General features: G+C 37.6%; 1 protein-coding gene across 14 annotated transcripts in view; it reads left to right on the forward strand.

Moving 5' to 3' along the window:
• Positions 1-24,147, forward strand: part of FGFR2 (fibroblast growth factor receptor 2) — a 184,410-nt gene that overhangs the window by 61,795 nt on the left and 98,468 nt on the right. For 10 of the 14 annotated variants that reach the window (XM_070752590.1, XM_070752580.1, XM_070752584.1 and 7 more), the window contains exon 3: positions 13,584-13,646. The exons of the other annotated variants lie outside the window; for them this stretch is intronic. In XM_070752590.1, coding sequence (XP_070608691.1) covers positions 13,584-13,646 — 63 coding nt within the window. The remainder of the gene's footprint in view (positions 1-13,583; positions 13,647-24,147) is intronic. 14 annotated transcript variants of the gene reach the window in all.

Here is a 24,147-nt window from a genome sequence, read left to right on the forward strand (position 1 = left end):
TTTTTCCTTCTCATATATAAAATTAGACTTTCCCGACATTTAGAATTAATTCTCACAGTTATTTAAATGCGGGGTTTTTTGGGGCGGAATATGCTTTTCTAGAAAAAGAATATTAATGTAGTATAGAAATTATGCAGGACCCCAATAAAACAGTGGGGGTTTTGTGGACTTTTTAAGCATGTAGGTTTGCTATGTTTTATGTCATTTGCCTGCTTGTGGTTTACAAATGTAAGAAGGTATATCAGGTGAATCTCATAATTGCTTGCTTGGAGATTATAGCAGATCTCCACATCTTAAAGTAGACCTGTTTTTCCAATGAAGGTTTAGACTTGGTATCATTTGTGCCCAAAGACTGTGCTTTTCTACTCAGCCACAGCTCTTCCTGTTTCCTACAATCTGTCAGACTTCAGAATCGTCATTTATTTCTTCACATTTACTGTACCTAGCATTTAATAAAGCTCTGTATATTTTTCCTTATATGCTTATATTCCCTCAGCTAGAGTGAGACAGTGGGAAAAAATAGTGGAACTCAAATGGAAATTAATCTAGCAAAAACTGTGTAGAATTATTTTGATGTCCTTTGGAAAGGGACAAAAATCTAAGCCAAATATCTATTTGAGATGTTTTATGATTGATTGGAAATAATAATATCCTGTCTGAAGAACACTTTAGAACAGTGATGGTGAACCTTTTTCCCCTTGGGTGCTGAAAGAGCATGGGCAGCTGCTATCATGCATGCGCAAGTACCTACACTGAAAACTACTGATGGGCCCAGTAGGCTCATATTTCACCATCCTCAGGCTCCAAAGGCTTCCCTGGAGCCGTGAGAGGTGAAAATGCCTTCCAAAAACACCTTCCCAGAGCCTCTGTGTGAGCCAAAAACCAGCTGGCCGGCACCCATACGCATGTTGGAGCTGAGATAGGGCAACAGCTCTCATGCTAGCAGATATGGCTTCGCGTGTCATAGGTAGGTTCGCCATCACTGGTCTAGAAGATCTACCATGACCAAGTTACCTTACCCATCATGTTGCCAAATTTTTCTTCAGGCTACAAGAGCAAGATAACAAAATATTGATACACAGCACTATATTTCATTATATGTTTATGGAGATTTCAGTCATCCAGGTCATGGTTGTCTCAAAGGTGCTTTTTCAAAAAGCAACTGGACTTTGTTTTATTTTGAAGAGATTTTACTTCTCATCCAAAAAACTTCAGATCTGATGTATTTAGTTGATTCCTTTAAAACGCTTGCCGCCCTTCCTTTCTTCCTCTCCAACTCATATAAATTATTTTGGCTGCCATCTTTAACATACCTTTTGAGCATGTGTGTATGTGTTTGCGTATACACATTTATTACATACACTTTTTATTTATTTAAAACAATTATATAGCCACTCATCTTCTAATCAACTCTATGTATGTATGTATATTGTACATACACATATTGGTCAAAGACCTTGTTTGTTTGTTTGTTTCATTTATTAAACTTTTATGGTCTCCATCTCACCTAGAGATGACCTATCTAGATAGTTTAGAAACCAATCTTTGGGAAGAGAATAAGAGAAGAATAGTCTAAGTATGGTTGGAGAAGCCACTGCATGTACTTGTGCATAGGTCAATGATGTGTTCTGGCTTTTTTTTGCCACTGTAAGGTCCAGCTCGACCTCTAGTTTCATATCAACAACTATCTAAATATATGTCTCTGTAGGTTTTTTCGGAGGGAGGTATATAGTTCTCATATTTTGATTGTATAGCATGATTTATTCATAAACTATTTCTATGCATCCTCACCACCATTAAAGCAGAATTCATGATATTGTAGAATACGACAAAGTATTTTAGTAAAAGGGGTAGAGGATCATTTGTTGGCATCACAGTGGGATTATACTATTAATGTCATTTCAGGGAAGATTTATCTTCTGTTCAGAGAGTGTGCTTTCAAAGTACATTGCCCCTGGAGTAGATATTCACTGTGCCAAATTGAGATCTTACAAGCATATGGAGTTACTGAGAAAACATCTGTTTCTTTTCCTGGGGCAGAACTTATATTTGCATATAGAAAACCATTTCAGATTGGGACAATGAAGAATTACTGGAGGAGAAAAAAATGTGTAATGAGATAATAAGAATGTTTATGTGGCAGACAGAATAGAGTTATTAGGGAGGGACAATGATAATGACATTTTGTAGAAGAGAGTATATTTTATTACACACACACACACACACACACACACACACACACACACACAGTCAAGCCCCTTAGCCCAATCACAATATGTTTTATTAATTAATACAGTACACTGCATACAAGTTACAGTGTACTGTATTATAGTATATAATACTATATGCATATATCATGTGCAGTATATGATATATGCATATATGCTCCTATATAAATATACATATTTACATAAACAAATACTTTTATTATTGCCATTTTGGGTTTTAAATGTAATAATCTGATGAAAAATATATTTATATGCTAGAGAATCTGAAAGACCTTTCAGCGTTTCTTAAACTATGTAATTCTGGAAGATTGGAGTTTCAGACTCAGTATTATTATAAAGCAGCTAATTTATTAAAAGACTTAATGGTGGAATCTGGTGCTTAGTCCACAGAAAGCATGTATGGGTTCATGCCAGAGAAATAGAATTTTACACAAGATTTAATTTTAACAGTCACAGTATTGTAATTCTTCTAAGATTATATTGGACTTGCATGCGCTTTAATCTAATAAACAGTTTTACCCGCTTAGCATCATTACATCTTTCTTATTTTTTACTTATTATTTTAATTCTTTCAACCGCCCAAGATCTGACAGATTTATTCTAATCAGTGGTTTTAAACATTGTATAACTACAAAAGAGCCAAAAACAAGATGAGCAATAAACAAGATCAAAAGCTCTGTGATTAAAACAAACACAAGCTAAACCCATATTGTTAAAAGGTCGTGTTAATAAATATCTGTTAATGCAACACATAATTTAGTTAGCGAGTGCTTAACAAGTTAAATAAGCTAATCCAAAGCTGTCAAACTCCCGGCTCATGGGCCGGATCCATCACCTACTGGCCACAGCCACATCCAGTTTAGCAAAGGGGGAAAAAGTCCCGATACATCATGTGACGCCACTGTGACAATGAGTTTGACACCCCTGAGCTAACCTATCTTGGAATTGAACTTAAATTGTAAATTCAAAATATAATAAGTGAAATTGAATGTTTAGACATTTGGTATTCTCCATCATGGGTGGAGCCATCATTCAGTATGGGTAATCCTCGTCCATTCATAGTGAGGACCGAGTCTTTCTCTTTTTTTGCTGGATCTGCCCACCTGGCACCCAGTTTCGACTCGATCCTCAGAGAGGAGTATTGTGGCTCCCTGGCTCCCTTCCTGAATCTGGCTTCATCCTGTGGATCAGAGACTTGTGAGTTAAAATTCAGTGGGATTTTTTTTCCTTTTTAAAAAAACGTTTCCATTTTCCTTTTTACCCTTTTTATTTCCTTTTTTTTTGAAATTGACTCTCTCTTTTTTTTTTTTACTTTGGATTGATTTCGTCTGATCAGCATGGAACTCAGGCAACTTATTTGAGTGCTCTGCAGTGGAGCTGAGGTTAACTTAATGTCAGTTTATAAAGTGCAAATATACCCAAGGTTAAAATAATTGCAAGCATCCTTTTCAGCTTGAGTTTAAACACATCCAGGGGGTGGGCTGCTGCCCTGACAGGGTGGAATGCAGTGGGGTAGCAAAAATAGAGCTCCACCCCATAGCACCCAATTTGCACTGAAAGATGTTGAAAGAAAATACAGGGTGTCCTGCATAAACTACATCCACAGTATGGTAGTAAAAAATTTAATAGCCCTTCACTGAAAATATCCCTAGAGTTTTGAGAAAACTTGAAAATTAGACTATCCGACTACATATATATTTTCATTCAGGAATAATTTATAGAGTCTAATTAATTCACTAAAATTGCAGATGTTGCTATATCTCAAACCTATCATGGCTAAAGATACTATGGGAGAATTTGAACTACCTTATCTGTTCTTTGCTTGCTTGTCTTCTTTCTTTCTTTCTTCATTTGCCTAGATTAGACATTGATGCTCTTGTTTCAAGAGCAGCCCTTGGGCACTGCTAGCATACACCTGATCAATCATGTTTGCACTGTAGTCCATGTTTGTTGGGAGCATGCCACTGCATTGTGTAGAGCTGAGTGTGTTGCTAGGTGTAGCCCACATACCCTTAGTGCTGTGATTACAGATTGCTCATTGTTCAAGAGCATTTTGTGGGTAGCATAAATAATTACCGAGACTGGTTACATGTCGTTGACAAATTCCCAGTTGTAGCTTTTATTTTATTTCCTGTTGATTTTATAGTATACCAACAATCATATTTTTCTTTTAAATTATATGCTTAATTAGTTTAATCTATTATCCCCCAATAGTCAGCTTGCCAAACTAACTTTGTGAATATTATAAAGCAAAGTATATGATGCAAGTCTCTTGTCAGAATTTTCCCAGATGTAATTAAATGAGTATTACGTTCGTATTTTGTGGATTGGAAAATAATTAGAAATAATTTTATGTCATCAATTCATTTGATACTATGTTACATTATGATGTTTAACAAGCTATCTGTAGCTGAACTGTAGTGATCTGATAATGAAGAATGTAGCAAGTAAATCATTGTATTAGATTTTCTCAGCTCAAAGTACAGATGGCAAGACCCTAATATTGCCAACTGCAAAATACAATGTGTTCTATTTATTTAGTTCAACAGAAGATAAATAACAACAACAACAACAACAACAATAATAATAATTTATTAGATTTGTATGCTGCCCCTCTCCGAAGACATTGTTTAGTCGAAGGGACCCGGAGAAGGCCAACTCTGTGGGGCCTTATATAGATATTATACTATTGGACATAGAACTATTGGACAACTTTAGGGCGCATTGGCTCAGTAGTTAAAGAGCTGGAAAGCTCAGAAGCTGTGTTCGAGACCCAAGCCCTACGAACTCCTGTTACTTGCCCAGCTCCTGCTTACCTAGCAGTTTGAAAGTATGCAAATGTGAGTAAATAAATAGGTATCACTTTGTTGGGCCAGTAACAGCATTCTGTTCACTGGTATATAGTCATGCTGGCTACATGATTATGGACATGTCTTCAGACAAGTTGACTCTTTTGACTAAGAAATGAGAGATTAGCACTACCACAAGAGTTGAACATGACTGGATAGGAAAAACCTTTATTATATTAGTATAATAATTTCTATAACTTTTCTTCAGTTTTGAATTCAAGTATTTTCTAAAATTATTACAGGAACTTGGAAGTCTCAAATCAAGCACTCACGTTCTGGAAGATAAAAAGTGAAGAGTTCGCCACATATATTTTTAAAAGTGTGTGATACATGGGTGTATACATTTAATAAATTAGAAAACAAATATGATAGCAAGTTATTCTCAATAAAATCCAGTCAGTGTTCTTCCCTATCCCCTCTTCTTACTATTGTAGTTGTTATAGTATACCATCATGTATATTTTTTCTTATATTTTTACACTTTTGACACACAGAGACATATTTTGAATAGAAAATTGGCTAGCATAGTCATTGAACTTAGGCCTAATATTGCTATCTGGGGATAGAATAGAGGCCAAGAGATTCCATTTCGTTGTTTCTCTTTTGCGTAAAGCATTGTTCTTTCTGAAACAACCTTTTAAAATTTATGGATTTTAGTATTAGATGTGATCACTGTTGATCAGATCACAGAGGCTAAATTTTGATTTTTGGCAGCTTTATGATTAGGAAAATCATCTTTTAGTATCTTATTTTTTTCTTAGAGGAAATGATACACACACACACACACATACACACATATAAAATCACTATTGCACTATTGTCTAGTATGTTTATGTGCCTCGTGACTCAGGAAGAGCTTCTTAAATTTGAGCCACATTCTTGCCATTAAGGGAATACTAATGAAGTTAAACCTTAATGATGGGAGCTTTTACTGAGGTTCCAGATTGAAAGGCAGCTGAGTTGAACTGAATAATTAGTTTGTACATATAGTTGATCACTGATGACCTTTTCTCACCCATGTTGTCTCTAAGAAAACCTGCTGAGCTAGTTAATTTGGTCTCTGTTTGGCATTTAGCTTCCTTTTTTCTTTACTGTTGATGTTCAGACTAACCATCCATCGGTTCTTAAATAATACAAACACTTTTTTGAATTCTTTCATTTTGTTAAAATGTCATTTAAAATCCTTTCCCTCAGGGACACCTTAAGCACTTAACTTTAGATTGAGTATTGACTAATTTCAAAAAGGTAGTATTCTGAACCAAAGCACCCAAAAGTTAATTGGTGATAATCCAGCGTGTCTTGTTTTATTATGAATGCGCAAAGAGTGAATCTGAATTGTTATACAGTGTTCCCTCGATTTTCGCGGGTTCGAACTTCGCGAAAAGTCTATACCACGGTTTTTCAAAAATATTAATTAAAAAATACTTCACGGTTTTTCCCCCTATACCACGGTTTTTCCCACCCAATGACGTCATATGTCACCGCCAAACTTTCGTCTGCTTTTAATAAATATTTTTTAAGATAAACTTTAATAAATAAACATGGTGAGTAATAATCTAAATGGTTGCTAAGGGAATGGAAAATTGCAATTTAGGGGTTTAAAGTGTTAAGGGAAGGTTTGTGATACTGTTCATAGCCCAAAATAGTGTATTTACTTCCGCATCTCTACTTCGCGGAAATTCGACTTTCGCGGACAGTCTCGGAACGCATCTCCCGCGAAAAACGAGGGAACACTGTATTGAAAAACTAAAACCAATTAATGACCGGGCTTTAAAAATAAACATTTGGAAATATCTTTTTCTCCCTGAAGAGTTTGAAAATACTATACAGGATTTTGGGGGACTCCTTTGTGTACTCATCAGATGCTGTTACAATTGAAGCATCTGTCTCTCCTTGCCCATTTTTTCCCTCCCTCCCTCCCTCCCTCCCTCCCTCCCTCCCTTCCTTCCTTCCTTCCTTTATCAGATTTGTATGCCACCCCTCTCCGTAGACTCGGTGTGGCTAACAACAATAATAAAAAACAGCATATAACAAATCTAAAATAACTAAAAATCCTTATTAAAAGCAAACATACACATAAACATACCATGCATAAATTGTATAGGCCTAGGGGGAAGGAATATCTCAATTCCCCCATGCCTGACGACAGAGGTGGGTCTTAAGGAGCTTACGAAAGGCGAAGAGGGTGGGGGCAATTCTGATCTCTGAGGGAAGCTGGTTCCAGAGGGTCGGGGCCGCCACAGAGAAGGCTCTTCCCCTGGGTCCCGCCAAATGACATTGTTTAGTTGACGGGACCTGGAGAAGGCCCACTCTGTGGGACCTAACTGGTCACTGGGATTTGTGCGGCAGAAGGCGGTCCCAGAGATATTCTGGTCTGATGCCATGAAGGGCTTTATAGGTCATAACCAACACTTTGAATTGTGACCGGAAACTGATCGACAACCAATGCAGACTGTGGAGTGTTGGTGTAACATGGGCATATTTAGGGAAGCCCATGATTGCTCTCGTAGCTGCATTCTGCACGATCTGAAGTTTCCGAACAATTTTCAAAGGTAGTCCCATGTAGAGAGCATTACAGTAGTCGAGCCTTGAGGTGATGAGGGCATGAGTCACTGTGAGCAGTGACACCCAGTCCAGATAGGGCCGCAACTGGTGCACCAGGCAAACCTGGGCAAACGCCCTCCTCGCCACAGCTGAAAGATGTTTCTCTAATGTGAGCTGTGAATCGAGAAGGACACCCAAGTTGTGGACCATCTCTGAGGGGGTCAATTATCCCTCCCCCAGGGTGATGGACAGATGGAATTGTCCTTGGGAGGCAAAACCCACAACCACTCCGTCTTGTCAGGGTTGAGTTTGAGTCTGTTGTCACCCATCCAGACCCTAACAGCCTCCAGGCACTGGCACATCACATCCACATGCTTCGTTTACTGGACATGGCGTGGGTATGTACAACTGGGTATCATCCGCATACTGATGATACCTCACCCCATGCCTTTGGATGATCTCACCCAGCGGTTTCATGTAGATATTAAATAGCAGGGGGGAGAGGACAGACCTCTGAGGCACTCCACAAGGGAGAAGCCTAGAGGTCGACCTCTGACCCCCCACTAACACTGACTGCGACCGACCGGAGAATTGGTTGCCAATTCAAGCCAGGGCCCAATTTAAACTGTTAGTGATGGTATTTAAGGACCTGCGCTCAAATACACGAAATTACTTGGCAGCCCATTTATCTTGGTATATACCATCAAGGGACCTATGTACAGCAGGGAAAGGTTTGTTGTCTGTTCTACAGACACACATAGCAACATCAAAACTGCAGGCCTTTCAAGATCTGGCCCCATATCTGTGGAACAGACTTCCCCTAGACTTTCGGGTAGAGGAGAATTTTCTCCACTTTGTAAGGCATTAGAAAACATTCCTCTTAGATTCACCAGATTGAAACATCCTTGTCTGGGGATCAGTAAGAGGAGAAGACACTGGAGAGGCTGGGAATGTTTAATAAGTTCATGGTTTTTATTAGCTGTGCTTTTGCTAATTGTATATATTACCTAATCAGTGTTACTTTCTGTCTTTATCAATTATATATGCCTTGTTGTTATGCCCTTTGCTAAAAGGGCATTATAAATAAACATCATCATCATCATTTTTATTATAAATATTTCTTAATTCCCAATGTCATTGTACTGGGTAAATATTCTTAAACTTAATAAGAATATTTCTCATAAGAAAGCATGATTTCTATGTTTCCTAAAATGACCTGTTTTCTCAGAATCATAAATAAAAATAAGTACAAAACAGCTGTTTAGCCAAGTTGAAGATTCTCTGCATGGACGGAAATTTAAAATGCAGGATCCTTAGTGCTCTCTGAACTTGGTTGTTTTCTTGCTGATGTTTTATTACCCAAACTAGCTAATATCATCAGGACTAGTACTGATGATGTTACCTAGTTTGTTTAATAAAATGACAGCAAGGAAACAACCAAGCTCAGAGAACACCAAGGACCACCCACACTGAGCTACAGATGTTCTCATTTATTGATACTCAGAATTCTGCTCATGGAGACAACAGATATGATTAACTGTAGAAATGTTCACTTTATTCTATGAGTTCCTATATATCTTATTGACTCATAATCCTTTGTTCTTCACAGCAATCTGTAATAAACTGTGGTGGCATTTGTATGGTGACACCATTGCAGAAATACCCTAATTACATATTTGTGTCATCGGATGCCAGTATATATATTATGGCATTTAAAAAGGGATGTCATTATATATGTCCTCATTTGCCTCATTGATACCCTAGGATTGTCACGAGTCTTTATGTATTCCTGTAGTTTTATCATGAAAATGTGGTCTGCTTATTGTAGTTTGGAAATGTGTGTTAGCTTTCAATAATGATTTGCAAGTAAATTTAAGCTACAGACACTGAAATATGCTTTCCATGAAAATTCTAGCAAGATAATGCTTTAAGAGAAGCTGTAGCTATATCAAAACTAGGCAAGAGAAAATTAAAATAGTCCAATAATGAGTGCAATACTACAGTATATTCTAGGCATTTGTTTTCAAAGTTTGCTAAAAATATTTTAATCTCCTTCCATTTTTAATATTGGATTTGACTTCAAAAGTATTAAATTCCTCTTTAAATATTTTGTTCAGAAATGCTTTTTGCAAAGAAATTACGTGTGTAGTTTATAATATAATAATGAATTAAATAATAATAGAATAAATAATAGAATAAAATATCTAGGAAATTGTTGTTTTGAAAAAGATCTTTAAAAGATTGTAAGCAATGTTTCTTTCTGATCTTGAAATAATGCCATGATACTATTTATGTGATCATAGGAAAGCATCCAACTTGTCCCAAAGCCAATTAATTAAACTATTTCCTTGTACTTACACTGATGTATTGAACAACATTTCAGAATAGTACAATAAAGGCCATGGTTCTGTGTACACATACTTGGGAATAACAACATTAAACTTAAAGGAACTGTCTGAGTAAATTAGCACTGAACGTCACTGTTCAAGGATAAACAATATGCATAAACACCCACAAATACAGTTTACATTTCGATAACCAGCATTGGCATTTCCTGAGTTGGATGAGGAGAGCCCATCTTTCTCCTTCTCTCCTGGCCACTTTTACAGAGGCACAATTGAGAGCATTTTAACAAACTATAACATTGTTTCGTTTGCTGGCAGCAGTGCCTCAGATAGAAAGTCCATACAGAGAGTGGTAAGGACAGCTGAGAAGATTATAGGAAGCTCACTTCCCATTATTCAGGATACTGCTTATAAGCACTATGTCAGTGGTGGGTTCTTACCGTTTAGGTCTGGAGCTCTGCACCGGTAGGAGCCCAGTGAAGATGTAATTCTCGGCAATTTTTTTAGATGGGTTTCCGCATTGAAAAAAGTTTGCCCGCCAGCCCTTGCATTAATGCCGACCTTTATTACTTCGTCTGAAGCACAGCTGAGAAACATAGCTCCTAAACATAGCTCCTCAGCTTGTGTTTAGGCTTATAATGTCATCCTGAGCATGCACAGAAGTAAAATCATGCAATGGGACTTGTGTGTATGCATGAATGTGCACTGGTAGAAAAATTTCACTGGAACTTGCCCCCGTGCTATGTGCTTACAACTTGAAACATTTTTAGACATCCCACCTGGTCACTTTACAGCCTGTTTCTGTTGCCCCATCCTGAGACAAGGTTTTGAAGTATTTATAGCAGGACTACTAAATTCTGTAACAACTGTGTCTTATGCCATCCGTCTTGTAAATTCACAGGATTCTTTTTTGTTTGTGTGTTGGGGGGGGGCATGTATATGTATACATTCAAATTAGACTAATGATGGCGAATCTTTTTTTCTTCGGGTGCCAAAAGACCATGGGCATGCACTATCATACATGTGTGAGTGCCCACACTCATAATTCAATGCCATGGGAGGATGAAAACAGCTTCCCCTGCCCTCCCCCCCAGAAGCCCTCTGAAGGCCAGAAACAGCCTGTTTCCCAACTTCTGGTGGGCCCAGTAGGCTCATGTTTCTCCCTCCCCAGGTTCCAAAGCCTTCCCTGGAGACAGGGGAGGGTAAAAACACCCTCCCCCATCCCCCTGGAGGCTCTCTGCAAGCCAAATACACCCTCCCAGAGCCTCTGTGCAAGCCAAAAATCAGCTGGCCGACACACACATGCATGTTGGAGCTGATCTAGGGCAACAGCTCGTGTGCCAGCAGATATGGCTCCGCGTGCCACCTGTGGCACCCGTGCCATAGGTTCGCCATCACTGAACTAGACTGGGATGTTTCTTTGCATCATATGCTTGTGTGTATGTTAGTCGGGGGGGGATACTTCTTACCTTCTCCTAACAGTATGCATTGCGATGTTTTGAGCACACACATTCCCTTGCACGATTTTACTTCCACGCATGCGCAGGACATTTTTATTTCCACGCATGCTCAGAAAACCCAAAATTGTGAAAAAATTATTTTAAAAAAGATGGTGGCACATACGGGCTAGCAAAGACAGCACCGAACCCGTCGTGCCAAAATTGCATAATCGGTGGGCCACTAATGGAGCGGCACACTGGACTGCACTGGTAGGGACCCACCACTGATGTGGCTATATGTATAATGCTTATCCTTTGAGAACTAAATACAACAAAATTTCATTTTAATGCATGCTAATTAGTGTACATTTAAAGGGACAATAAAGTTCTACTTTATTTTTAATGCAGAGGGACAAGTATGACTTATTTATTATTTATTTAATAGTTATTAGAACTATAAATTAAAATGCTTATTTTCATATCCAGCAATCAAATAAATTATTAATAGACATAGTTTTGAAGCTAAAACTATTTTCACCTAATCATTAACTATGCATTTTTGGGGGGCAAGTAGTGACTTGCAAGGCTTTAGGTAAATTTGATGAAGGCTTGCTTTTAACTTCAAATTCCTTAATTTGATACCATGACTAAGGAACAAGCCTGGGCATTTTTAATGTATTCATAATGAAACTAGCATCAGTTTACTACAAAAATATTTTCATATATGTTAAATAATATCTATTTTGTAACTATCTTCCCCTGCCCTATGCTCTTTCTTGGGTTATTGGCTTTTGCTCTGAGAGCTTTTCTGCTAACCATGGTGTGGACATGTCCACTACCCTTTTAAAGGACGCATTTATAATACCCTTGTGTCCAACAGTCCACTACTGAGGCAATCTAATTCTTCCTTTAGCTGTTCCAATTTAAATATACAGTGATACCTCTATTTATGAACTTAATTCATTCCGTGACCAGGTTCTTAAGTAGAAATGTTTGTAAGAAGCAATTTTTCCATAGGAATTAATGTAAAAGCAAATAATGTGTGTGATTGGGGAAACCTCAGGGAGTGTAGAGGACCTTTTTCCTAGAGAGGCCCCACGGAGACTTCTCCCCACCTTTTTTGGCCCTGTTTCCTTCCAGGACATTCCTAGAGAGGCCCCTGCCTTTTCTGGTTACAGTTTCGGAAGCTCGGGTTTGTAAGTGGAAAATGGTTCATGAGAAGAGACAAAAAACCCTTGAACACCCAGCTCTTATCTAGAAAAGTTCATAAGTAGAAGTGTTTGTAGGCAGAGATACAACTGTAGTATTTTAGGTTTTCTCCTGATGGGTTTGCCTTGGCATACAAATCATCTATAGTTCCTCATTCAAAACTTTCAGTGGCTGGCACCTGACCTGCTCTCATTGGTTGATTAAGGCTACTGTTGTCATGCCTGTCCCTCTGGTCTGCAGGCCTTCAGTCTATGGCCATTTTGGTTTAGGCTGCAGGATAAAATAGATCACAAGACATAGAATTCTTGATCTTATATCTGCCAACTCTCATTTGCTCATTAAGTGAGTTGTTTGAATGCCTGGTAGGCCAATCTTCTGGAAGACTTCTAGTTCGGTTATGAAACATTTATTCAGAAGTCTTTCTTGTAGACTTGTCTGATTAAAAAGGGGGGGGGAGGGGTATTGCTAATCAATTTCAACTGGGAAAAATGCTATCCATTATCCAAACAATGAACAGATGGAAATTCCACTCCTTCATGAGATGGAGTTATCTAGCTCTTTTCATTGAAAGATACGGGAGGAAGCAGGCAACTCTTGCCATCTTGAAACTCTTTAGGTGTCTCTTTTGAAGTAGAAGAATTTTTGGAATTTCTCAGTTGTCTTACATTCTGACACACACACACACACACACAACAAAGCTTGTCCCATGATTGTGAGGAACAAAGACTGACATACTGATGGTTCTGTCCCAAATTAATATAGCATTTATTGAAGAGGTTTGGCAGGTTTAGGTTAAACTGACTAGAATTCTCCTGGTTTCTTCATGAGGTGACAGTAAATCTGTCTAATAGTTTTCTGGAAGACAGATCAGTGGAGTAAAGGACAGATTATGATGAATGGGAGGGAGGTGTGTCAACACTCTATGCACATTTCTTCCATCTTCACTCTCCATTCTTTTATCCAACTACAGGTAGTCCTCAAATTACACCAGTTCATTTAGTGACCATTCGAAGTTACAACGGCACTGAAAAAAGTGAGTTATGACCATTTTACATACTTACAACTGTTGCATCCTCCCCATAATCACACGATCAAAATTCAGCTGCTTAGCAATTGACTCCTATTTATTACATTATTTATTTGCATTGTTCTGGAGTCGTGTGATATCTTTTGCAAACTTCTGAGAAGCAAAGTCAATGGGGGAGCTAGATATACTCAAGAACCGTGTTACTAACGTATCAACTTTAGTAAGTCACTTAACAACGGTGGCAGGGAAAAGTCATAAAATGGGGCAAAATTCACTTAATAAAAGTCTCATTAGTAACAGAAATGTTGGGCTCAATTCTCAATTCAAGTCAAGGACTATCTTTGATTAGTGTTACTTTTAGAAACAGGACTGCTTCCAGTGTTGACAAATAGCCCAAATGACAGGTGACTTCTAGAGTATTTTAGAAATTGGTCCTTTTATTGCATTATTGCAGGTAGAATAGAATAGAATAGAATTTTATTGGCAAGTGTGATTGGACACACAAGGAATTCATCTTGTACACATGCTCTAAGTATACGTAAAAGAAAAGTTTGTCAAGAATCATAAATTTTAAAGATACAAGCAACAACAACTGTACAGTCATACAGTCATTAGCGAGAGTGGCAACAATGAGAATAACAATACTAGTGCAGAGTTGGTAAATAGTTTGACAGTGTTGATCTTTGTTATATTAGGATTTTAATTGTATTATTTTATTTCTGCTAAAATTATTAACAATCATCCCTCTTTATATACTGGCTGTGAATAAACACTGTGAATAAATAGGCCTGTCAAAATGTAACTGGGGAGCCACATGAAATGATGTAGTTGTATCTAGTCTGTTTAAACAGGTTTCGGTAAAAGAAGGATTGTATAATAATAGTTGCAACCTCCTTCTTCAAAACTAAGATGACCAGTTTGACAAGGGTTATATCTCATTTTTAAAAACATGTATAACCCATAGATCTTGACCACAGCTAGAATGGTGATGCCATTGAAATAATTTGTTCATGCTATCTCCAATTGAGTAATTTCTGTGTTGGCTAGGCATATTGTAATCCAGATATAGCTTTGGTGATATAAAATCTCTTTTTATTAGCACTATAGAGAAATCCAGCATCTTGTTGAAAGCCAACACATTGAGGTAGTTCACATGATAGACTAAATCCAGTTGGATGCAATGTCAAGTTCACCATTATCTATGGAAATTTAGTAGGGCAGGGGTTCCCAACTCCTGGTTCTTGGATTGGCACCAACATTTGGCATGCCAGAAACCAGGCTGCCCAAACAAATAAAGCCCCATCCGCAGGATGCAGGGAACATATGAAACAACACTTCTTCTGATCCATGGAAAAACCTTTCTCCATGGAACCTGTCCCCGGAACCCAAAAAGTTGGGGGCTGCTATAGTAGGGAATTATGGGCAATTTATTCTGGCCACTTGCTCAACCACCTTCATAGGATATTATGGAAGGGCGGTGTTGGTCAGAATATTATTTTTAGTTCTTGGGAGACATCTACATCAATAAAACAAGCAAGTACCAGGTGGCAGCAACTGGAAATCTTGTCCAAGTTCAGAAGCTAAGCAAGGCAAGTCTGATTAGCAGTTGAAAAGAAACTTGATTACATATTCTTTGTGTTGAGTAGCTATGTGAGTGCAATAAACCAACAAACAAAATTCTGAGCAAGTCCCAAGACTATACTGTAGACTGAAGTGCACTCTGTAAGCATTTCCTTCTCTTTGCTATGTGACTTGTGTGCTGAACACAAAGTTCAACCATAAGATAGAAATCTCTGTTCATGGTAGCTCAGCATGCATGCAACTTTTTCATACTGTGACTAAGAAAATTGTATGGGTATATTTAGGTAGTCACCATATGTTGAACTTGAGCCAGGAACATCATCACACTACCTCTAGTGTGGAAATGTTCCCTCTGGCACCAAATTCCATAAGTTAACGACATGCGGGATAATTAAATCCTTCCTTTTCTTTGTCTGGAATCTCCTGCCAAGAGATTTCATTGGATAATCATGCATTCTGGCATTGGGACGAAAATTTGTCCACATCGTACAGAGTTTCATTTACTTCATACATTTGTTCCTTGCCAATATATATGGGGTTATATTTTATTTGTACTCTTGCCCAGATTAGATAGCAAAGCACGCAGGCAAACCTGTGCAATCCCATAAAAATGTAGGTTGATATGTTTTGATTGTAGCCTTTCGCTCTCTCTGATATATGACTTGGCTAAGTTGAACTATGGGCAGAAATCCATAAGGTAGAAATCTCTATTCAAAATAGCACAGCGTGTTTAGTGGATGATATGTGTCCCCAATTTTGTTTCTGGTTCAGAAGAGAATGGTTTTTAAAGGCATATTTTAACTTGAAGCAACGTTTGCTTTATATGTTTATATATATATATATTTATATATTTTTATTTTTACTATAAATGAGTTACAGAAACCATGAACACCTGGAATAAATATAGCAAAAGCATATTCTTTTTTTTAATAACAAAAGAGTTGCCCCCCCCACTTATATTTGTATTTCTATAATACAATATTTCTTATATTCTATCTGTATCTAGAACAGAACAGTCTCCTATCAGATGCTGGGACTTTGTTACTGTACTCTGTTTTAGCTAGCACCTAACCAGAACTACAGTTAATGAATAGCTTTTGTTTCCAAACTCTTAGCCCGTCTGTATGATGTTCTTGAATTTTTTACATTTTTTTGTTTGTCTTTTATTTTTAACATGCCGTAACATACATACATACATACATACATACATACATACATACATGTGTGTGTGTGTGTGTGTATGTAATATTTTGTTTATGAGTTTAAAACTTTATATTTCTTTAATTTTCTTTCATAAAAACCTGGTTAAAAGTCCTCTGGCCACAAACTTTATGATAGATTTGCAGAGTATCATCAGCAAAATAGGGAAAAGTTCATTGTACATTGTAATTACATTGTAATTAATAATATGGAAAATAAAATTGAAAGCAAGCATATTAATTTGTTCCTCTCTGTGTTAGTAGCCATATTAGAAGAAAGAAGTACAGTACTCAAATTATTTAGTTTTAATAGCCATCCTGAAAGTAAAGTCCTAGCAGCCAGAATTCTGATGGACCAAGAATTTTGCTGTAATGTCTACATCTTTCAAATGTAGTTGCAAGGATATATTTCTTGCCAGTTTTATTTTTTAAAGAAGCAGCTACTGAGTTTTCAGTGCAAATCCATGTTTGTCTTCCAGGTTCAGTTGTACTGATGTCCAAAACGGCTTTAGAATTACAGCTTAAAACTGAACGTTGAACAAAATATAGACCAAAATTGTTTATCTTAATGAAAATTTTAAAAAAGAAAAAAAAGAGCATGTTGTTTGCATATACAAAATCCTGTCCTCAAGAATGTTCTTGTAGTGCTGTTTTATTTCCAAAACTTCCACAAAATCTAACAGGTCCTTTGTTTACATTTGTATTGTTGCCATCCGTCCACGGTATATAACAAAACAACTGCACATGCAAACTCACAAAAGCTAAGTTAGTGAAGGTTAAGTAAATAAATATCAGATTTTCTCCCTCCATATAAAAACTACTTTCTTGTTTAATGGATACATCCCTTTTTAATTTTATGCAAAGTGGGCTGCAGATTTGCTGAGCAGTCTTCACTGACGCTAGAAGAACAAGACTTATTTTGAATAATGTTTTGACGTTGGCATGATGTGTCTCGGCTTGAATTGATAAGCATAAGAATTAACTTTGTAAGGTGAGCTAGTGATGAATTCACTTCCATTACAATGCTGGACATACCCAGAATGGCACTGATGTCGGAAAGATTCATGTTACCTTTTTAGCCCACAGTATCTTCCCATTTTTAATTTGTAATTATTTGTTGCCATTCTGAGCATTCGATGATCCTGAATTAACTAAAGATCCCAATAATAATTCTGAGCAAGCATCCTGCTTACTACGAACTAGTACAGAAGGATTGTTGAGTTGTTGTTGCTTTTCTCTTTCTTAAAAATACAGTGCAATGCAAGCTATAAGGACATTTATATAAACTCTGAAAACATTAAATATTGATTGTTATATGCTACCCAGAGTAATTTCTGGTGAGAGGGTAGGCTGTACAAATTCTGACAAATACGTAAGTAAGCAAGCAAGCAAGCAAGCAAGCAAGCAAGCAAGCAAGCAAGCAAGCAAGCAAGCAAGCAAGCAAGCAAGCAAGCAAGCAAGCAAGCAAGCAAGCAAGCAAGCAAGCAAGCAAGCAAGCAAGCAAGCAAGCAAGCAAACAATCAAGAATGACAGCTTAAAAGAGAATAAAGAGCTATTGAAACAGAACTAAGATTTGCGGCTAAAAATAGACTTACATTTTTTTAAAAAATCCAGATGTTGAAACTTATTCCATAGGGATTCAATATGTATTGTGGGAGTGTAGAAACCCTAATTTGTTGCTTTGTTCCTAGAGCAGGGATGAAATACACACAGGGTATATGTTGGTCAGTAATGGAAATTTGCTGCATTACCTATATTTTCCAAGGGACCGATAAAATGGAAGTGACTTCCCTTTTCACTTACCCTGTTGGATAATAGGAAATGTGAAAACCAGGAGCCCATATTGGGGCTTTTCTCTGTCTTAAAAATACAGTATAATGCAAGGTATACTGTATTTAACACTTTGTAATGTGCAGTATGGATAGAAACATAGAAACATAGAAGACTGACGGCAGAAAAAGACCTCATGGTCCATCTAGTCTGCCCTTATACTATTTCCTGTATTTTATCTTACAATGGATATATGTTTATCCCAGGCATGTTTAAATTCAGTTACTGTGGATTTATCTACCATGTCTGCTGGAAGTTTGTTCCAAGGATCTACTACTCTTTCAGTAAAATAATATTTTCTCATGTTGCTTTTGATCTTTCCCCCAACTAACTCCAGTTTGTGTCCCCTTGTTCTTGTGTTCACTTTCCTATTAAAAACACTTCCCTCCTAGACCTTATTTAACCATTTAACATATTTAAATGTTTCAATCATGTCCCCCCTTTTCCTTCTGTCCTCCAGACTATACAGATTGAGTCCATTAAGTCTTTCCTGATACACTTTATGCTTAAGACCTTCCACCATTCTTGTAGCCCATCTTTGGACCTGTTCAATTTTGTCAATATCTTTTTGTAGGTGAGGTCTCCAGAACTGAACACAGTATTCCAAATGTGGTCTCACCAGCACTCTATATAGCGGGATCATAATCTCCCTCTTCCTGCTTGTTATATCTCTAGCTATGCAGCCAAGCATCCTACTTGCTTTCCCTACCGCCTGACTGCACTGTTCACCCATTTTGAGACTATCAGAAATCACTACCCCTAAATCCTTTTCTTCTGAAGTTTTTGCTAACACAGAATAGTTCTCAACTTGCAACAGTTCACTTAGTGACTGTTTAAGGTCACAACAGCACTGAAAAAAGTGACATGACCATTTTTCACACTTATGACCATGGCAGTATCTCCATGGCCATGTGATTTACATTTAGATGCTTGACAACTGGTTCAGTTTTATGGCAGTTGCTGTGGCTCTGAGTCATATGATCCCTTTTTGCAACCTTCTGACAAGCAAAGACAATAGGGAAGCCAGATTCACTTAACAACTGTGTTATTAATTTAACAACATCAATAATTCACTTAACAAATATGGCAAACAAGAGGCATAACAACTGGCTCTGCAGTAGAGAACAGGCAAGGTGGTGCGTTTTAGGCAGTGATGGGCTCCTACGGGTACGGTCAGGTCCCCAAACCCCCAAATCTTTAACCTCCGATTGTCTACAGTTGACCTCTCCCCGTTTCTATGAGGTCCGTAAGGGGCATGCATAAGCGCACCATAGTGCCTACCGTCCTTCTCCTTCTGTCCTATTGTCTTCTTTCATCATTACTTTCTACTTATGTTATGCTTATACAAACTACAAAAAATAAATAAATAAATAAATAAATAAATTTTGGATGTTCAGTAATAGTAAGGGAAATTGTATCTCTTTGTGGTTAGGAGAGGCCAGGTACCCTAACTCTAACCCAAACCCTTGACGTGAGTGACAGTCAAGTTGGCCACCTTTAAGGCAGTCACATGACCTTTAAGTCACCCACAGACACATGTTTGTCAAGCCACTCCCACCTGGTCACATGGCCAGCAAGCCACACCCACAAAATAAGCCACACCCACAATGTGTTAGTAAAACATTTTGCAGCCCTTCACTGATTTTAGGTTTGTGTCTGCTGTTTTGCAGTATTTTAATTACACTTAAAAAGTGTCAATCTACACTTTTTTTTGCGTGTGTGTGGGAGAAACATATCAAGTCTATAGTGTCTGATCTGCTTGATAAACATAGATCAAGAGAAGAGTCTCTGGGAAATCATGCTTGTCACATGGATTGAAGTGTCCCCTGCCAGGCCTGGCTGAAAGGCCATCTGGTTGCTGCTGGATAATATATGCCTGGAAAGAGCAGGCAGCCAAGCACTATATAGCTGAGTTCATTGCTTTTGTGCTAAATTTCATGTAAGTATTAAAAAGTATGTATTGGTTTAGCCCAAAGCATCACAGAGGGAGATGGACCAAATATGTAGAGCAATGTGGTTTCCAGGTTGCCTGGATCTCATTAGTATTTAAACCTGGAGGATTTTTCCTGTAAGAAAAAGGCGGGATAATGCTGCACTATCTCACCTGCACTCTTTTTGGTTTGGGCACGGAGTCAAAAGCGATGCGGAGAGAAGTTTTATTGACAAGGCTTATAAAAAGTGACAGGCTATAGCTGCTTCTAGGTTGGAATCTGGCAAAACAAACAGTTATGTCACGACTGTTCTTAATATTTTATGTTTCTCATGCTACAACAATTATTCTTACTATTTCTAATGTTTAAGTGTAAGGGTTGATGCTTGTATAGCCAACATGACCTCATCATTCAGGCACTGGAAGAAAGAATAAGAAAGCTTTGAAGAAACATAATTTAAAACAAAATTTAAAAATGAAAATAATACTAAAAAACAGCTTTGAAATTCAAAGCAAAGGAGTGAGTGTGAAAATATTGCAGTGAAAATTGGAAATGGAATATCCTTGAAGATATTATAACTGGATGGAATAAAGAACAAAAACATTTTTGCACTATAAAGGTGTTGGGTCTTTTTTGTAAATATAGCTGTGCCTTTATATCGATCTAAGACCTTTTCTTTTTTTTGAAAATCATTAGCATTTCTCCCCATTTATTATAAAATTGACCATAGCTTTTAAAAGCATTCAGTGGAACACAATTCATTTTGGAAAACCCATCCTTGTTCAACAAAGTCAAAGACTCATCCAGTTTTTGGATATAATGGAGATGGGGAGGTTGATCTCCCTGCTATGGCTGTAAATTTTGCCATACGTTGACCATGACTGTCAAAATATTACTATTTCATGCATCATCTCCATTTTTCTTGCTACCATTTTGATACACAAATGTAATCCTCTTTAAAGTACTGTATATCTGCCCGGTTTGCTAACAATGTTCTTAAAACACAGTTGGTTTCTGTTTGAAAATCCTTCATTAACATGACATCTTAGCTGATATTTAAATATTTCACAGAGTTATGGTTTAAATAAACTTTAAATCTAGTTAATTTACAAAGTTCTCTGAGCTGTTGATTAAATCTAAAGCCAATAAATCTATTGTTTGTGTTCTGAGTGAATAGAAGGGAAGACGAGTGGAGAAATTTGCATTGTGACATTGTGGTATATTTTCCCGATGTATTGTGGTATATGCTCTCAGACAATGTTACAATGCAAGCATGAAAGGACAAAGCTTGGTTTGTGATGTTGCAATTAATATTTGTAATTTTAGTATCAATGCTATTTAAAATGAATGCCTTGTGTAAAGAATAGTATTTAACTGTTTCAGAAAGTAAGCTAATCTTATTTGTAAACATCAGAAAACCTAATTATGGATTCTGGGCAATTTTTAATAACCCATTTTTAAATCATTTTATAAATCATAATATAAACTTTATAGTAGAGAGAAAACCATTTGCCACTTGGGATGTTTCCTTCCTTCCTTCCTTCCTTCCTTCCTTCCTTCCTTCCTTCCTTCCTTCCTTTTCCCTCCTTCTCATTTCCATTTCCCTCCCTCCTTCCTTCCCTCCTCCCTACCTCCCATGTAACCTATTAATGAAAAATGTCACAATAGATTAATGGAATCTATAATAGCCACTTTAGTTAATGCACTGTATTAGCATTTATTGAAGACTTCTTACTTCTAAATAATTTTTGGCTGTTGAATATGGAGACTCATTTTTTAAAACCATATGTGGGAACTGTTGCTCTTTCTATAGCAAGATTATTTAGATTAAGATCTAAAGTATTTCGTAATATCAGCCACCCATTTTATGACCTGAAAGTAAAAGCATTGCATTGTTTTAGGGCAGCAAAGCAAAAAGAAGGAATTTTTGCCATAGAAAAATAATCATTGTTTTTCATAGTGCTAATTTACAGAGATTGTGAGTCAGGATTAGCCAGTAGTTTTATAGGCTTGGACATTTATTATGTTCTTCCACATCATCTTTATACCTGCAGAAAGGTTAGGTTGTGTTATGTTTTCTTAGAGATTGGTGGAAAGTGATGACTGGTGCTCAGCCATTCAGATCAGTTATACCGTGAAGGAGAATAAAGACAAGTGAATTGGTTCTGTCTATCTCAGTGAATAGCAGTACTGTAGTCCTAATAGCAGGTTAGGGAGGCATCCTGTGATTTAGAGCAGTGTTTCTCAACCTTGGCAACTTGAAGATATCTGGACTTCAACTCCCAGAATTCCCCAGCCAGTTGCCAAGGTTGGGAAACACTGATTTAGAGAACCGATTTACTCTCTTTACTCTCTAATTTGACTTCTATGCCACCCACTCCCGAAGGATTCAGGGCGGCTTACAACAACAATGTAAATACAAAACAATAAAAAAGAAGTCAAATTTAAAATCTAAAAACTATAATTAAAAATTTTAAATCTAAAAAATCCCTAATTAAAAAACCCATAAATTAATCAATCACAACAGATGCATACTAAACATTCATACGATTTGGCCATGATAGTTGTTAATTCATGGCCTTCCCAGGCCTGCCAGCAAAGCCAGTAGGGCGGGAACATGGGGGAGGGGGGAGTTGATTACATGCACCTCAAACAGAGAAGGATCCCCATTGTGAACATTTGTCTTCAATTCATGATGAAGTTAGTGTGCTAACAGACCTATTCCTGCTTTCCCACATTGTGTTTTTGGCCAACCAAATATGCTGCTATCTACGTTGGCTGTGAGCATTAGCTAATGGCACAACATAAATGAAATTAAATAACCCATAAAGCAACATTTATTTATTAACCATCATTTGGCTGCTGCCTATTCTCAACATTCTCATTAAAGCACTAATGTTCCTGAAACATGCTAAATCATGCATAAAGAAGAACTGCAATAATATGGCTCAGAGCTGTGACCTCCAACATCTGGTAGAAGTCACTGTGCCACTGTGTGCACGTGTTGCGGTGCCGTTGTGTAAATGACTCAGATGATGTTATTTGTGCACTTTGCAGAATTCATTTTTGTGAGGATGACCGGACATGCATGTCATTGCTGGTCAGGGCCCCACCTGGCCCTCCTATCTCCCCTGCAAATACACACATGCCGGTGAGATTCTGTAAACAAAATCCATAGGGCATGCAGACTACAATGTTTAAGAGTTAGAGACTACTTATGGTCTTGGCTGTAGGATTGTATATTACCCAAAACTGCTTCAGAAGGACTTGTAAGAGATTTTTCATATTGCTGTACAGTGATGGCAAACCTTTTTCCCTTAGGTGCTGAAAGGTTGTGGGTGCATGCTTTCAAACATGCACGAGTGCTGACACCCAAATTCAATGCTCATGGAGGGCGAAAACAGCTTCCCCCACCTTCGGAGGCCCTCTGGAGACTGTTTTCCAACTTCTGGTGGGCCGAGTAGGCTTGTATTTCACCCTCCCCAGGTTCCAAAGGCTTCCCTGGAGCTGGGGGAGAGTAAAAACCCCCTCCCAGAGCCCCTGTGTGAGCCAAAAATCAGCTGCCGCCACATACATGCATGTTGGAGCTGACGTAGGGCAACAGCTCACGTGCCAACAGATATGGCTCTGCGTGGCACCTGCGCCATAGGTTCACCATCACTGTAATAAGATCTTGTAGTTGATTAGGTATAGTAAAGAGCTCTGTAGAAATAAATCTCATAGTCAATTAGACATAGAACAAAGAAAGGTACAGTATTTGTTCTTCTTGATGTGGAATGTACTGAGATTCAGCATCTTTCAGTACCTTTAACTGAATAGCAAAACCTTAAATTTTCAATATTCTTTTACTAGGATGCTTGTATGAGAAAGAGGCTTGCTCTTCTCATAATTGTCCTGAGAAAGGTATCTACTTCTTTTTTGAATCTAATTTTATCCCAGACCTCTTAGGATGGTATGCTGTTCTTC

This window comes from Erythrolamprus reginae, chromosome 5 (assembly GCF_031021105.1).
Source record: "Erythrolamprus reginae isolate rEryReg1 chromosome 5, rEryReg1.hap1, whole genome shotgun sequence".
Classification (NCBI taxonomy): Eukaryota; Metazoa; Chordata; class Lepidosauria; order Squamata; family Dipsadidae; genus Erythrolamprus; species Erythrolamprus reginae.